This window comes from Labeo rohita, chromosome 10 (assembly GCF_022985175.1).
Source record: "Labeo rohita strain BAU-BD-2019 chromosome 10, IGBB_LRoh.1.0, whole genome shotgun sequence".
Taxonomy (NCBI): Eukaryota; Metazoa; Chordata; class Actinopteri; order Cypriniformes; family Cyprinidae; genus Labeo; species Labeo rohita.
The window spans coordinates 14,431,872-14,447,103 of NC_066878.1; the positions used below are offsets into that span (position 1 = coordinate 14,431,872).

The 15,232-nt window shown below is 35.5% G+C and overlaps 1 protein-coding gene across 2 annotated transcripts in view; it reads right to left on the reverse strand.

Moving 5' to 3' along the window:
* Nucleotides 1-15,232, reverse strand: part of xpo7 (exportin 7) — a 50,761-nt gene extending 35,529 nt beyond the window's left edge. The window contains exons 1-14 of one of the 2 annotated variants that reach the window (XM_051120270.1): nt 15,010-15,232; nt 10,264-10,410; nt 10,041-10,134; nt 9,786-9,952; nt 7,651-7,716; nt 7,424-7,528; nt 7,134-7,299; nt 5,942-6,015; nt 5,695-5,814; nt 5,321-5,467; nt 4,600-4,772; nt 4,318-4,511; nt 3,080-3,185; nt 420-555 (exon numbers count right to left, since the gene is read on the reverse strand). In XM_051120270.1, coding sequence (XP_050976227.1) covers nt 420-555; nt 3,080-3,185; nt 4,318-4,511; nt 4,600-4,772; nt 5,321-5,467; nt 5,695-5,814; nt 5,942-6,015; nt 7,134-7,299; nt 7,424-7,528; nt 7,651-7,716; nt 9,786-9,952; nt 10,041-10,134; nt 10,264-10,410; nt 15,010-15,027 — 1,713 coding nt within the window. In that variant the 5' untranslated portion in view covers nt 15,028-15,232. The remainder of the gene's footprint in view (nt 1-419; nt 556-3,079; nt 3,186-4,317; nt 4,512-4,599; nt 4,773-5,320; nt 5,468-5,694; nt 5,815-5,941; nt 6,016-7,133; nt 7,300-7,423; nt 7,529-7,650; nt 7,717-9,785; nt 9,953-10,040; nt 10,135-10,263; nt 10,411-15,009) is intronic. The other variant, XM_051120269.1, reaches the window with a different exon arrangement.

Genomic DNA, 15,232 nt, shown 5'->3' on the forward strand with positions numbered 1-15,232 from the left:
AGAGCTAGTCTTTCTACATGCACTTATCTTCTCTGTTCACAGTTTGGAATCTGAGCAACAGGAGAGAAAACTTCAGCTTTCTGGTTAGTTGAGACAGGACACTTTCATCTCCAACATAAAAAAACTATGTTTTCAAACCTACAAGTCTATTTAGAAAGCCAGACTAAGAGTGAAACCACAACTAAGCATGCAAAAAAAAAGCAGAATCAACTGTCTCTTTTAAAAGCCCAGACACAACACAATCACAAATTTCAGTCATTCTGAGAGTTCAAAGGCAAAGCCCTGTGAATGTTATGCGAGATCAATAATTAATTTACTAAGTACGCTGATGTTTTTGTTTTAGATTTGCTGTCTAAACAAACCACAGCTTGAAGTTCACGCTCACACAGACAGACAAAATATACCATAACTGCATTTACCTTTGATGATTTTTGCACCTGGTCACCGATGTAGATTTTGCGAAACTGCTCAAAGAAACTGAGCATGGCTAACTCGAGCTTCTCATTTCCTGCTTGAGCCAGCCGTGAGTCTGTGAGGTTCATTAACTGTAAAACTCTGAAAACGACAAAATTTGAAATCAATGTGAATATGAAGGAATGAACAATAAGAAGAGAGAACCATGATCTCAAGTGACTCTTTAAATAAAATGAAAACTCAAATTAAAGGGATAGTTCACCCAAAAATGAAAAGTCTAGTTAAGTTAAAAGTTAAAAATTAATTTCTGCATGTTCTAATGAGTTATATTGTTTCAAATCAAGAAACAGGTTTGGGTTGTCTGATAATGATAATAGTAATAATATCACTTTTTTGTCTCTTAGAAAGGCACATCTGATAGTAGCTTGAGGATGCAGAGGTAAATTTGTTCATTATCAATCAGTAACATATGTAAAAATTGTAGCAACCTCAGTTTTATATGGTTAAATTTATTCTGACCGTTTTTTTTTTGTTTTTTTTAATTAAGCATTGGTCTCCCATAGTAGCAACCATACATTTTAAATCATGATAAACACAGTTAAAACCACACATAATGGTACCTCAATACCACGGTAAAAATATAACTACATGGTTTTATAGGTAGCCTATTTGTATGAAAAATGGTAGCCTAAAAATATTCAGTATAAATGCACACATGCTATAGCTTAATCACAAATACACACATACTATAATTAGATACCATTACTCCTGTAATAAAATTTGATGTAAATATCCCACATTGCTGCCACAATACCATGGTGCAGTGAGTGTTACTACAGTAAATCCATGGTAAATGATGGCGATGGGTAGATTGAAAAGCTTTCTGACTGTCTCGTTGCACACAGCTTTAAACTAGATTGAATCACAGAGTCATTTGTGTTCATCGCTGAATTCAAGTGTTTCACACTGGATCTCACAGCGTCTTTTGCACGTTCAAGTTCGTTATTTCAAATGTCTGAACTTTTGTCCTAGTGGATAAACGGTCCATGTGGCACGATTCAAATGAGTCACGCTGTTTCATTCCGCTTTTGGCACATAAAAGTTATATCGAACATTTATCTAACTCCTCATATCGTTTTATCGAGGAAAATTATATTGAAAATTATCGTTATCGAATTATCGCCCAGCCCTATGTTCTTACTAACTTTCTGGGCTTTGAACGTGTTGCATTGCTGTCTATGCAGGGTCAGAAAGCTCTTGGATTTAATCAACAATATCTTAATTTGTGTTCATTTGTCTTACGGGTTTGGAATGACATGACTGTGAGTAATTAATGACAGGGGGGGGAAAAAATAAAAATAAAAAAAAATAAAATAAAACAACACTTTCTTTTAAAAATATTATAAATGAAAAAAAGAAAGTGTGTTCACACTGGTCATGTTTGGTTAGATTAAAATGAACTCATTTGAGTAAGTGTGAACACTGCCATCCGAATCCTGGTGCGCAGCAAACAAGCGGACCGAGACCTCTAAAAAGTTGGCTCTCAAACCGCTTCCAAATATACTCTGGTGTGGTATGAGTGAAATATGAATGCAACACAGACCAAATACTTCTAAACGAACCAAAAATCAGGAAGTACTGACAAAATGCGATGCTACGCAACATGATTTCACACAACTTTTCCTTCTGTTTGGAGTATCTGGTAAACATAAAATATACGTCACTCAACCCAACCAATCAGGTTGTGAATGTATTCCTTAGGTTCGGTATCTTTAGATTCACTGTCAAAAACGCTAGTGTGAACGCTAACAAGACCAGGACCAAATGTATCATTTTCCTTTTTGGTCCCGACCAAATGAACCAAACGAACCAAACTACAAGTGTGAACACACCCTAAGAATCACAATTAGAAATAGAAAAACGTTCAAAGAAGATCATATTTAACAGTGTCATTAAATTATTTGTTTTTAAAAATTAGGTTGTTACGTTACATTACATTTGTTGACAAATGATTTGTGTGAAAATTCAATGTATTAAACAATTTAATTTGAATTACTTAATTTTAATGGAACTGTTCAGACCAATGCGATTTCTTTTGTTTTTAACAGACATGTTCCAATCTTTTTCACAATCTTTCTCACTAAGAACAAAAAAATGGGCATTTTTTAACAGACGAGCGTTCTATTTTTTTCTTCACCATCTTTTCACACTAAGAACAAAAAAAAATAGCCTTTTTTAACAGACAAGTGTTCTGTTTTTTCCCCCTTTCACAATGTTATTGCACTGAAAACAAAAAAATGGCCAACCGATAAGACTGTGTTTTTGGTCACATATCCAGAGCCTCTGCTGTTACATAAAACCGCAACTTGGTGGCACTCATGTACAGATTATTTTGTGAAACCACAGCCAACAGCAGAGGAAAAATTTGAATCATCATAGTGAAATCTGAACGGCTTTTTGAAAATATGTAAATGCTGTTTGACTTGAGGGTGTCAAAAATGGAAAGCTGTGCAGTGCTTTTTTGTAAGTATCACCTACTGTCAAATAATGACTTTACATATTCATTTAATCCATCTGATTTATTATTTTTTTTAAACACTGGTCAGAATAGACATTATTTAACATCCCTACACATTTAATATAACATTAAGGGGCGATTACTTACCGACAGACAAGCTCCCCATCCATGGCATCCTGCTCATCTGTGCTGGCGAAGGATACTCTTCCTCCAATGACTGCGCCAATGATGTACACTAACCACGTCAAGCGACCTTGACAACACACATGTAATGTAAGCATTGTATCAAAACTTAGGCTTGTATATCCGACTTAAGTTCTGATACAGTATATTGATTTTAGGGCTGTCATGATTCCTTAAATCAATTTGAGTACTCGATTTAAAAAAAAAAAAAAAAAAAAAAAAAAAAAAAATTATCAATTGCATTTTGCCCTTGCTGAGTAACTGGGAAAATACCAGAAGTGGCGGACAAGAAACCGTGAAAAAGCTTTTTCAAAGCTGCATATGTTAAACCCATTTCAAATCATAATAAAGCATGCTATGACATCACAAATGCTACGATCCAATTAAATATATGCTATGCAGGCTTAATAAAGGCACCTTAATTATTTACATGCGAGCAGGTTAGGTACGTACATCTCAGAACTGCTCTGTTCACAATAAATGCTGCTCCACACAAACTGTTATCATTCACAAGTGTGGAGCATCTCAAACTCCATCTTTCCATATTGCTGTGAGTTTGGGTTTATTAAAACATTCATCTGAGAACGCAACATGCGTCATTTCATTAGATTTGTAAGGTGAATTATTTACAAACCTACTCAAACACAGGAGAATATATTAATATCTTTCTCAGTATGATAACCGTTCATCGCAATTTCAAAATAAAAATTTAAACTCTGAGTTTACAAGTTTTGTCCACATATTCAAGAAATTACAGTGGCTGTAGCATTTCTATCATAAAGAAATGGCCAAATATTAAAGATTAAGTGGACACTTGAATAAATTGATGTTTAGTCAATATTAAACAAGGATTAGATCATGCTGCAAAATGTAAAAACAATCATCATACGTAATGTACATTAGCTCTATTGTTTATAATACATGTATTTTAACAGTTTTGTTCAGTAAAACCATATGATTACTTGCTTTTAATACTTTATTTGAACTAATTATTATTGCCTTATTGCTATCATTTATGTATTTTAAGTAATATTAAAGGATGTTGTCCGCTTTAGGTCTATTTTTATAAATCACAAAAAAATTAATTATAATTATCTGATACTCTATTAATCATAATAATTGAGGGATTACTCGATTACAAAAAAATAATGGTTTGTGACAGCCCTAATTGATTTGCATATTCAGTTTTGTTTCAAGCTCACCCTCCTGCACTGCTATGTCCATTGTGCTGGAGTTGGTGGACTGCAGCAGCTCCTGGTACGACTGGGCCGACTGATCGAAAAGCTGGACCAGCAGGGCGCAAGTTTTCTCATACTCACACCGTCCGATAGTAGACAGCTGGTCCAGCTGCTGTTGCACCAAGCCAGCATCGTCCAAGGGGTCTTCAAGACCATCCCTGCATAGAATGGATATTGTATATTCACACAATTATAACATTCTTGCTTATCGGATCTAATTGTAACTTCAAGTCGTGCTCACTCTACCTCAGAATGATGTGCACGGACTCGAGCCGGGACGTGATGTAGGCCTTGGTCACCTCAGGGGTGTAGGTCTCCAGCATGTGGGGCTCCGTAGCCTTCACATAAGGGACAGATGCCGCTAGTCGCTGCCACAGGCTCAGCAGATAGTGAACGCTGTTGGGGGCAAACTCCCAGTGCTGGGACACACCAAAGTTATCAGTCTTTGAAACGGTTTTGGTGGCTCACTTTCAATTCATTTCACCAAATAATTAAAGTCAAGTTGGTTCAACTTCTGAAGAAATCACATGTGTGACCCTGGACAACAAAACCAGTCTTAAGTAGCGTGGATATATTTGTAGCAATAGCCAAAAATACATGATCAATTTTGCTTTTTTGCCAAAAATCATTAGGATATTAAGTAAATATGTTCCATGAAGATTTTTTGTAAACGTCCTACCATAAATATCTGATTAGTAATATGCATTGCTAAAAACTTCATTTGGACAACTTTAAAGGCATATTTCGTAGTATTTAGATTATTTTTGCACCCTCAGATTTGAGATTGTCAAACAGTTGTATCTCCAAATATTGTCCTATCCTAACAAACCATACATCAATAGAAAGCTTATTTATTCAGCTTTCAGATGCGTAAATCTCAATTTCTAAAAACTGACACATATAACTGGTTTTGTGGTCCAGGGTCACATATTAGCTTCACGTTTAGCATTCCAAGTTGTTCACTCACCTGCAGACTAGTTACGGTGAAGTTGGCGATCAGTCTTATGACCTCAGGGTAGTTTTCTACTTTAACCAGTTCTCCCAGTTGATAGTTACTCTTGAGTCGAGCCAGCAGTCGGCAGAACTCATGGTAGTTGTTTGGGTCCGACAAACTCTGCAGATCATGTAAAGGAAAAAATAAATCAACATTAGTATTTCCATGTTACTATATCAACCACATAACAGCTGCAAATAGATTTAACATTTTAAAGCAGCTATGTTCAGGCTACACATGTAATATACAGCATTATTCAACTGGTTTTTAAATAAATTTTATCCAAATATTAAAACGACAATTTGTATTATTATAAATAATGACTAATATTAGGATGAAGAGCATACTTGAGGATTCTCCAATATTCTCTTCACACCATCTACTAAATGGGAGAGGAACTTCGCTCTCTCTGCATTGTTAAAGAGAGACCTCCGAACAGATGCTATTTGGACTAGACACGACAAAACCTGAAAGACAAACAACACATTTAATATTAAACAATTCACATTTTTATTGGAAGAGTCTTAACATTATCTACAGGGCGAAGGCTTGCTTATCTTCACACGCATGTCATGCTGTTTATCTGTCACTCACCAAGGGAGAGAGCGAGGGAGGGATGGAATGATACAAATCAAAAAACAGCTGCAAGGTTGAGGAATCCAAAAAGGCTGCAGACAAGAAAAGAAGAAATTACAAAATTAGGCATAAATTCAACACAAATACTCCATTACAGCTCAAAAGGACTTTTTGAAAGTCTCTTATGCTCAAAGCGGCATTTATTTAATTAAAAATATAGTAAAACCACTAATATTGTGAAACATTATTAGAATTAAACTCTTTTCTATTTTAATTAAGCTGAATTATTAGCAGCCATTATTCCAGTGTTTAGTGTCACATGATTCTTCAGAAATCATTTTAATATTTGCTACTTAAACATTTCTTATTGTTATCAATGTTGTGCTGCTTAATATTTTTGTGGAAACCATGATAATTTATTTTTTTATTTGATATAAAGAAAGTACAAAACAATACTTTGAAATGGAAAAACATTATAAATGTCTTTAATGTCACTTTTGATCAATTTAATGTGTCCTTGTCGAGTAAAAGCACCTACTACTGTTTTATATAAAAAAAATAAATAAATAAAAAATAAAAAAAACAGCCATATGTTAGACCTCAAACCTTTAAATGTTACTAAAAAGGTGAGGCAATCATGAAATTAAGTCTCATGTCACAATAGCAAAACAGAAAAAAAAAAAAAAAACACCTTTTGTGGCAAGAAATCTTGACTATATAAGCAATTCTAAAGAAGGTTAATAATATAATATAAAGGGACATTTTTTGTCATTAATTATTCACCCTAATGTTGCTCCAAACCTGTAAAACCTTCGTTCATCTTCAGAAAACAAATGAAGATGTTTTTGATGAAATCCGAAAGCTTTGTGATCCTGCATAGACATCAATGCAAGTACAAAGTTCAAAGCCCAGAAAGTAAGGAAATCCTTAAAACAGTCCATGTGACATTGGTGTTGCAACCTTAATTTTAAGGTTGTCTGGGCCAGAAAGCTCTCAGATTTCACCAAAAACATCCTCATTTGTGTTCTGAAGATGAACAAAGGTCTTATGCGTTTGGAACGACCTGAGGGCGAATAATTAACAACAGAATTTTCTTTTTTGGGTGAACTAACCCTAAAAATTAAAATACTGCTGAATGCAGCCTCTTTAAACAACCACTGGAACACAGATGCACCATTCATCCATTATTTGCCAGAAAAGGCCAGATCACCTGATCTCCAGCTGGTGGGGATCTGGACGGTGCACAGATCATCTGAGGATTCATCGGTGGATGTGCCGATGAAATCGAAGTTGAGGCAATTGTGGGCCAGTTTGAGTAGCTGCATGAGTAGCCCATGCTGGCTCTCATCATTTAGATTCAAGTTCTTCCCAGATGCCTGCAGACATACAGAACAAATCACTGAGACCTTGACATAAATCTAAAGCAGGCTGGTTTAGCGGTTGTGGTGAAGAAAATATACACACAGTTCTTTTGCACAGACTCTGAAACATTACCCTTACCTGCTTGAGGAGGTTGCAGGAAAGGGTGAAGATGTCAAACAAAGAGGAATCTCGAAATGATGACGCAATTTTCCTATGTTTCGTTAGTGGATGTGTTGAGTCTGCCTGGAGAATTGGAAACATTCAAGGAATCAGTAATCTATCTTTTATGCAACTTTCAGTTATCAATCCCAAATAAACAGAGGAAAGACTAAATAAATATATAAACAGTGAGCGGAAAAACTTACTTGGTTAATCTCATTGGTTAACTGGGAAAGAATTGTGACTCCTATAATGCAGTGTTCAACACTATCCTGAAAGAAAAAAAAAAAACCGGCATATTAAAAATGCAAACATTATAACTTCTAGAACATTACTCGCATTTTACGTCAACCAGTTTTAGCTTTTGCCTTTAAACATGCAATGTCATCATTTATGCATCATGCTGAGTATGAAAGTGTGGCTGGCAAACACTTCACATGACACAACTCAGCTTTAGTGACGTACCGTAATCAAATTTTTTGACTAAAAATGAAACACCAAAACCGAAACAGAGATGTGATTTGCACTGGCATTTGAATCATATCATAGACTGAGAAAACAAACGTCAGGTGTTTTCCAACACAAACGGTTCTAAAGACTTATTTATAATTATATAATAATTATCTAGTTGTTGTGCAGTTACGCTCAAATGTCCCCATCACAAAACAATAGATTTTGAGTACTGAATGTGTGTAAATCATTTCTATGGAAATGGGTGGATTTACCTTGCATTTAAAGAAGTTCACTTCCAGAACAAAAATTCAAATAATTTACTCACCCCCTTGCCATCCAAGATGTTCATGTCCTTCTTTCTTCAGTTGTAAAGAAATTATGTTTTTTGAGGAAAACATTTCAGAATTTTTCTCCATATAGTGAACTTCTATGGTGCATGTGAGTTTGAACTTCTGAAACGCAGTTTAAATGCAGCTTCAAATGGCTCTAAACAATCCCAGCCGAGGAAAAAGGGTCTTATCTAGCAAAACGATCAGTTATTTTCTAAAAAAAAAAAGTTTCAATTTATATACTTTATAACCTCAAATGCTCATCTTGTCTAGATCTGCATGAACTCTGTGCATTCCAGGTCAATACAGTTAGAGTATGTCAAAAAACTCCCATGTCATTTTCTCTTCCAACTTCAAAATCAGAGCTAGACAAGATGAGCATTTGAGGTTAAAAAGTATATAAATTGTTGTTTTTTTTTTTTTAAATTAACAGATCATTTCATTAGGTAAGACCCTTCTTCTTTGGCTGGGATCGCTCAGAGCCCTGTGAAGCTGCATTTAAACTGCATTTTGGACGTTACGCAGGCACCATTAAAGTCCACTATATGGAGAACATTCCTGAATTTTTTCCCCTTGTTCTGGAAGTGAAGTCCTTTAATGCAACACATTACATAAGAATGGTTTTATAAACCATTGACACAAATTTATTACTCATGTTTCCTGATGAATGAGTGCCAATGTCTTCACAAAGTTCAAGGTGATTTGGATAATCACATCAAAAATATCAAAGGCTGCATTGTCAATATATCTCTAACAAGACTTGTATTTTGAACACCATAATCAACCGCAGTTTCCTTATTAAAAATCCAAATGAATGTGGATGATCTTATATGAATACGTTTTCTTTTTCCTTTTAAAGAAAACATTTTAGATTAGAGAAAACATATTGATTATTAACTATGACTTTGTCGCAATAATCTGTTACTTATAAATAGTACGGTAGTTGGTATGGGGGTAGGATAAAGGGATTTAAAATATGGTCATGCAGAAGAAATACTTTCTAAGTACTAATAAACAGGCAATATGATAGTAACATGCATGCTAATAAGCAATTAGTTAATAGTGAATAGTGTTTCCTAATTTGTTACAAAATAATCTATTTAAAAAGAAACTTCAACTTCAACAGTTTTTAATGAGGTAATAAAACATCCAAGTAGAATGATCCAAGTTCACTGGGATTTTTCACATGGAAACTGCAGTTGTCAATGGTGTTCAAAAAAGTCTTGTTTGAGATATACAGACAATATCTTGTTTGATATTTTTTGACGTGATTATGAAAATCACCTTGAACTTTGTGAAGACATTTGCTCGCATTCATGAAACATAAGCAATAAATTTGTGTAAATGGTTTATAAAACCATTCTTACGTAAAGTGTTAATGTGTGCATGCTAAGTGGTACCAATTCTTTTTTTAATTGGGATGAACATCAAAAACATTTGTGCATCCCTATTTGCCTTAAAGATGAGAAGACAAAAAAAACTAAGAAAATTTTCAAGTATTATAACTCTAAAGTTCAAGAATATTACATTTTTTAATAATACTATAAAATGCATCATACCTGCAGGAATCTTGTCACATCGACAATGACATTCCTGAAGACGTAATCTTCCTTTTGGCAGTCGAACCAGCCAAGCTTGGTGATTCTGGCATAGAGCTGGATCAGGGCTTGTGTCACGAAGGCAGCAAGCTTTGGCCGGGTCGCCAGATAATTGAGAACATAATTTCCTGAGGAACCAATGTGACATTTATTCCGAAACTTTGTCTTTTCTGGGTTTTTGCATTCTAAATCTCATTGCTGATCTGATAAACTTACGAATGTCAATGCGCTGCTCCAGGGGAAGGGGGTTGCTTGTACGAGAAACCAATTTGGAGAGACACGTTGCAGCCAACAACTGCGAGTACGAGGACTGTAAAAGATTTTACAAACACAGTGTCAGGTTAAACAGTTGCTAAACTCAAACTAATGGACAGAAGACTGCTGTCAGATCAATGTAGATATACTGTTCTTCCCAGTTTACAAAAAGTTTCATTCTTACACTTCCGCTTTCCAGCAACAACTGGCATTTACTCAGGCAGTCGGGACTGTTGGTGAACTCCACCAGAGCTTTCTCGGCCTGTAAGCGTGTGGTGGTGTCTGTGGTCTCATATAGCTGCTTGCACAGGATCTCTAGCTGGGCTAGGCTCTGAAAAACAGACCAAAATGAGTTTAGTGTCAGCAAGAAAAAACACTGAGGATATTTGAGAGAACGCCTATGTCTAAAATATTCACACATCTAAACTACATTTATAAACTAAGTCCTACAAAAATGTGTTAGTATTCAAGTGAGATGACTGATATGGTCAATGATGATTTTGAATTCTATTCTGACATAAGCATGTTTTTAATATCTGCATGAAAATGTATTTTAATACTAGTTTTAAAAAATGTTAGGGTGATTAAAGTTAAACATAGTAGGGCAATCTTTAATAACCTCTTTAAAATATAAATTTGACAAAATTGCTTTAATGAAGTCATGTCGTTTTGAATCAATAAGTGTCAAGTATACTACAATATAAAATTATTTGATCTGTTAATGACAAGGCTAGTTCAGGATGTCATGTGGTGCAACTCAACAAATACATTTATAAATTACATAATTAAAAATGTAAATGCTTTCTGAAAATAATAAAAAATAATTTTTATCATCATCTATTATTGTTTTTACTTGGTTACACCACATGACATTATTAGCGTCATTAAATTGCTCCAATTGCTTAGAACTGTAATAGCACACCTCCTCAACAAATAACGCAATTTGAAATATCATTAGCTATGTTTCCATCCAAATTTGCAAATTTAACTTAACCACAATATTGGAATATCACATAAAAGATTAGCGAATAAAGCACTGTTTTCATCCAACGAGTCAAAGAGAAGAAAATCATCACTTCCTGGTTAGTCAAGTTATCCCGTCCCACAATACAAAGTCGCATTACTTTTTTCAGTGTGCATGGAGGATTTTTTTTTTTTTTTCGCCAAATGCATTTCCATCTCCTATTATTCACATTAACACTTCAAAACCACCTCAAGTGAGTGTGAAAACTTTTTGCAAATTAAGGGATTTTGTGTCAAAATTTGCCGTTGCCATCACTCATTTCTGACCAATAAGTATCCCAAAATATCAAATCGTTTGACCTGTTTATGACAAGGCTAGTTCAGGTTGTAAAACGTCATGTGGTGCAACTCCACAAAAACATTTATAAATTAATAATTGACAATATTTGTATAAGAATACTTTTACCTAAAATATTTAAAAATGTAAATATTTTCTGAAAATAATGATTAAGAATCTTTATTAATTTTTACTTGGTTACACCACATGCGCATAAAAACAGGGTGATGGAAACACAGCTAATGACTTTCAAGACCAATAAGTATCCTAAAATATCAAACAGCTTGACCTGTTTATGACAAGGCAGGTTCAGGTTGTAAAATGTCATGTGGTGCAACTCCACATAAACATTTATAAATTAATAATTGACAATATATGTATAAGAATACTTTTACCTAAAATATTTACATTTCTGAAAATAATGATAAAGAATCTTTATCATTATCTGGTATTAATTTTTACTTGGTTACACCACATGACATTTTTACTGTCATTAAACTACTAAATTGCTTAGAACTGTAATAGCACACCTCCTCAACAAATAACACTATTTGAAATATCATTAGCTGGGTTTCCATCCAAAGTTGCGAATTTAACTTACTCACAAAACTGGAATATCGCATAAAACATTACCGAATAAAGAACAGTTTCCATCCAACGAGACAAAGAAAACAAAATCGCCGCTTTCTGATAAACTGCTTTCAGAGACGGATGCCTGCTATTTGGGAATGCAGTCGAGTAAGACAGTTCCAGGTTTGTAATCATAGAGAAAAACTTTGGTGATAGATTTTGGTCTGCAACTGCAGAACGACCAGAACAACATTTGAGATTGTTCCACTGGTTAGTCAAGTTATCCCGTCCCATTGTGCAAAGTCATATGACTTTTTTGATGCACATGTAGGAATTTACTCAGTTCATATTATTCATTTCCATCTCCCGTTATTTGCACAAACCCTCAAAAACCACCTCAAGCAAGCATAAAAACTTTTTTTTCCAATTGCAGGATTTTTTTCCTCGAAATTTGCCAGTTCCATCATTCGTTGCTGATGCCATACTTAAAAATGCGCATAAGAACAGGGTGATGGAAACATAGTTAAGTACCCTACGTCTTACTATCCTAAGACAGAGAGCTTCAGTATCTTCTTGTACAATCACAACATCAAACATCAGGTTTATGAAAAACTAGACACTAATGTTCCATTAAGCAAATTAATGCACAGACAGCACATCCACAAGTTATTGTTCTAGGTCACCAAGGGAGTATCTGGTTCATGCATGCATGAAAGACTATATGGTGACTGGAGAAAAAACTCAGCGATACACTTTGCTAATACATAGAGGAGCAATGAAAGCGCTAACTTGTGTAATGCAGCAACAAGCAACTGACTCTAAACAGTTCTTTGTTCCCTCGTGGAGCATAGCTATACAAAATCAGCATCAGCAGAAAAACAGCAGCTGCAACAAATGCACAGCCTCAATGAAAAACATCAAGCTTATTATGCTAAAAAATTCTGAACTAATGAACTCAGTAGCCTATGAAGTTGTACATTTTTATTGTGCATAAATATTAAAGCCCACGTTAGATAAAGTTTAATACCCTAAAAACACGCTTTCCAGTGAATTTCAACAATTTTGATAATTAAACAATTTTGACGTATATACTTGATGCAACCTGCTGATAACTGAATCAAGAGACCCTGAAAGAACAGGGAGGACCCCTAAACATGCAAGAAAAAATGCAAGATAAAATGCAAGCTGTACTTGCTAGGAACTGCAGAGAAAAGATAAGACACCTCTAAATTAAAAAACCCAAGATGAAAACGCCACACATGGGTTTCTACTTAAACATCTATAACCACCATCAACCTGTTTATACCCATTTATAACATGTTAATAATCACCATTAACATGCTTTAAGCATTCCATATCAAATGTTTAAGCGCGCTTTAACGCTTCTGAATTATACTACAAATTTACAATAAACAAAAAACAAAGCTGCCAAACAAGAAAGGAATTGAATGTTACAAGCCAGATATACTGCTGAGTCATATCAACTCACTGCCCTCACAACATGCTCTTTGATAATTATGTAAACACACATATACTGAAGCATTATTTAGGTCTAAAACAAGATGCTAAGATGTGATCGGCAACACTCAAACGGCCTTTAAGACATAGAGCTGCTCCGCTGGTAATTAATAATCTATTACTGCAAATGGGATGGCTTCTTCACCACCTACAGAGTAACAGGACGCGTGACAACAACACTGGAAAGCTCATGTTTACTGCTGCCTGCGCACATGAGAGTCAGGTTAACGAAAGCATCGTCCCGCACTTCATTAAATTTCTTGGGAATAAGCAGTTATTCAACACTGTGTTTAACCTCGAGACCTCCTTAACCTTTGCCCTCGAGTATGACCTGTCTTGTCATTTGTCATGAGCAGCTTGTGAACAAGCTGACAGATGACAAGCAGCGGCTGTGTCTGAAAACATGGTCCACGGTGTTAAACCCACCAGTGCTGTCCAAAAATGCTGACTAGCTAGGGTGGTTTTTAGGAAAGCCATATTGAGTGGAGTAGTAAAAACAATTGCTTTTAATTCTGAGCAGTTTATCTGTCAACTACACCTGAGGCGACTTTGGTTGCCATGTTGGCCTTACTAACCCTTGTGATATCAAGATCATTATCAGGATGTTTTATTAAATATTATTACAACTAAATTCATTAAAACGAATTTCGATTAACAAACATTCACAAAAAAAATAAAACAGTAAATATTATATATATATAATAAAGAGAAAAATGCTCATTTCTGGTTCGCTGGCTTCACTAACGTTACATCCAATCATTCAACTGTCCTTAACCACTATAGATGATTAAAACTATTAGAAATGTATATATTTGGATTGCTTTAAACGCTATTACCTTTTTACAATTCGCAGGAGATTATAATGTACATCTCGTTTTTATAATTTTGAGGAAAAACTCTTTTTTAGTCGGGCTTTTGGTTTGGCGAGGCGACGCGCGGGAGAATCTCATGAGTTAGCAAGCGAGCTACAGGCTAACAGCGAGAGAGCTCAGCAAACCGGACACATTTGCCTCCAGCAATAACAGAATGACAGATAACTGAATGCAAATATGCTTTACGGCTCACCGAGAGGCTTTTCTCTTGGAAAAAGCTTTGCTGGGCTCGAGTTACTATCGCAAGGCCAGTGTATTCATTGCAATGCAAGCGGTTGGATGAAGGATGATGCCTTGTTTACAATGTAAAACATCACTGTCGCTATAGAGTTACAATGCACTTTAATATAAACGATCTCTCGGGATCTACCGATCTCTGCTGGTTAAAATTAAACACTTTACATTTAGCTTCAAAACAACTTTCACCCATGCTGCAGAGTTGTGTGTTAGCCTGGATCACAGAGTTAAAATCAACATGATGACAGGCCACAAGTCAACACTTGATAATCGCATCCAATAAAGCATGCGAGTCAACCTCTACCGCCGCGCAACGCGTGCATTCAAAACAAACACGTACGCATCGCTGAAACAAGCCTCGGAATCTATCGCTAGCCTGCCGTGGATCATATTTCATTAATTTAATAATAACAAAACAAAATCATTTACTTACCTGCACATGATCCGCCATTTTGCTCCATTCATGCTCCTCTCACTCCCCCTGACAATGAGCATGCGCGCATCTGCCCACGATCACGGGAACATTTACGCAATTGACGCACGCAGTGATAAAGCCAGATGTTCGCTCGAGGCTTCGTGAATCCCGGTACGGCACACGGCTACCGCCGAAGCCAACGCCGAAAAGAGCCTTTGTTTACATGCTTCTTAAAGTGAAA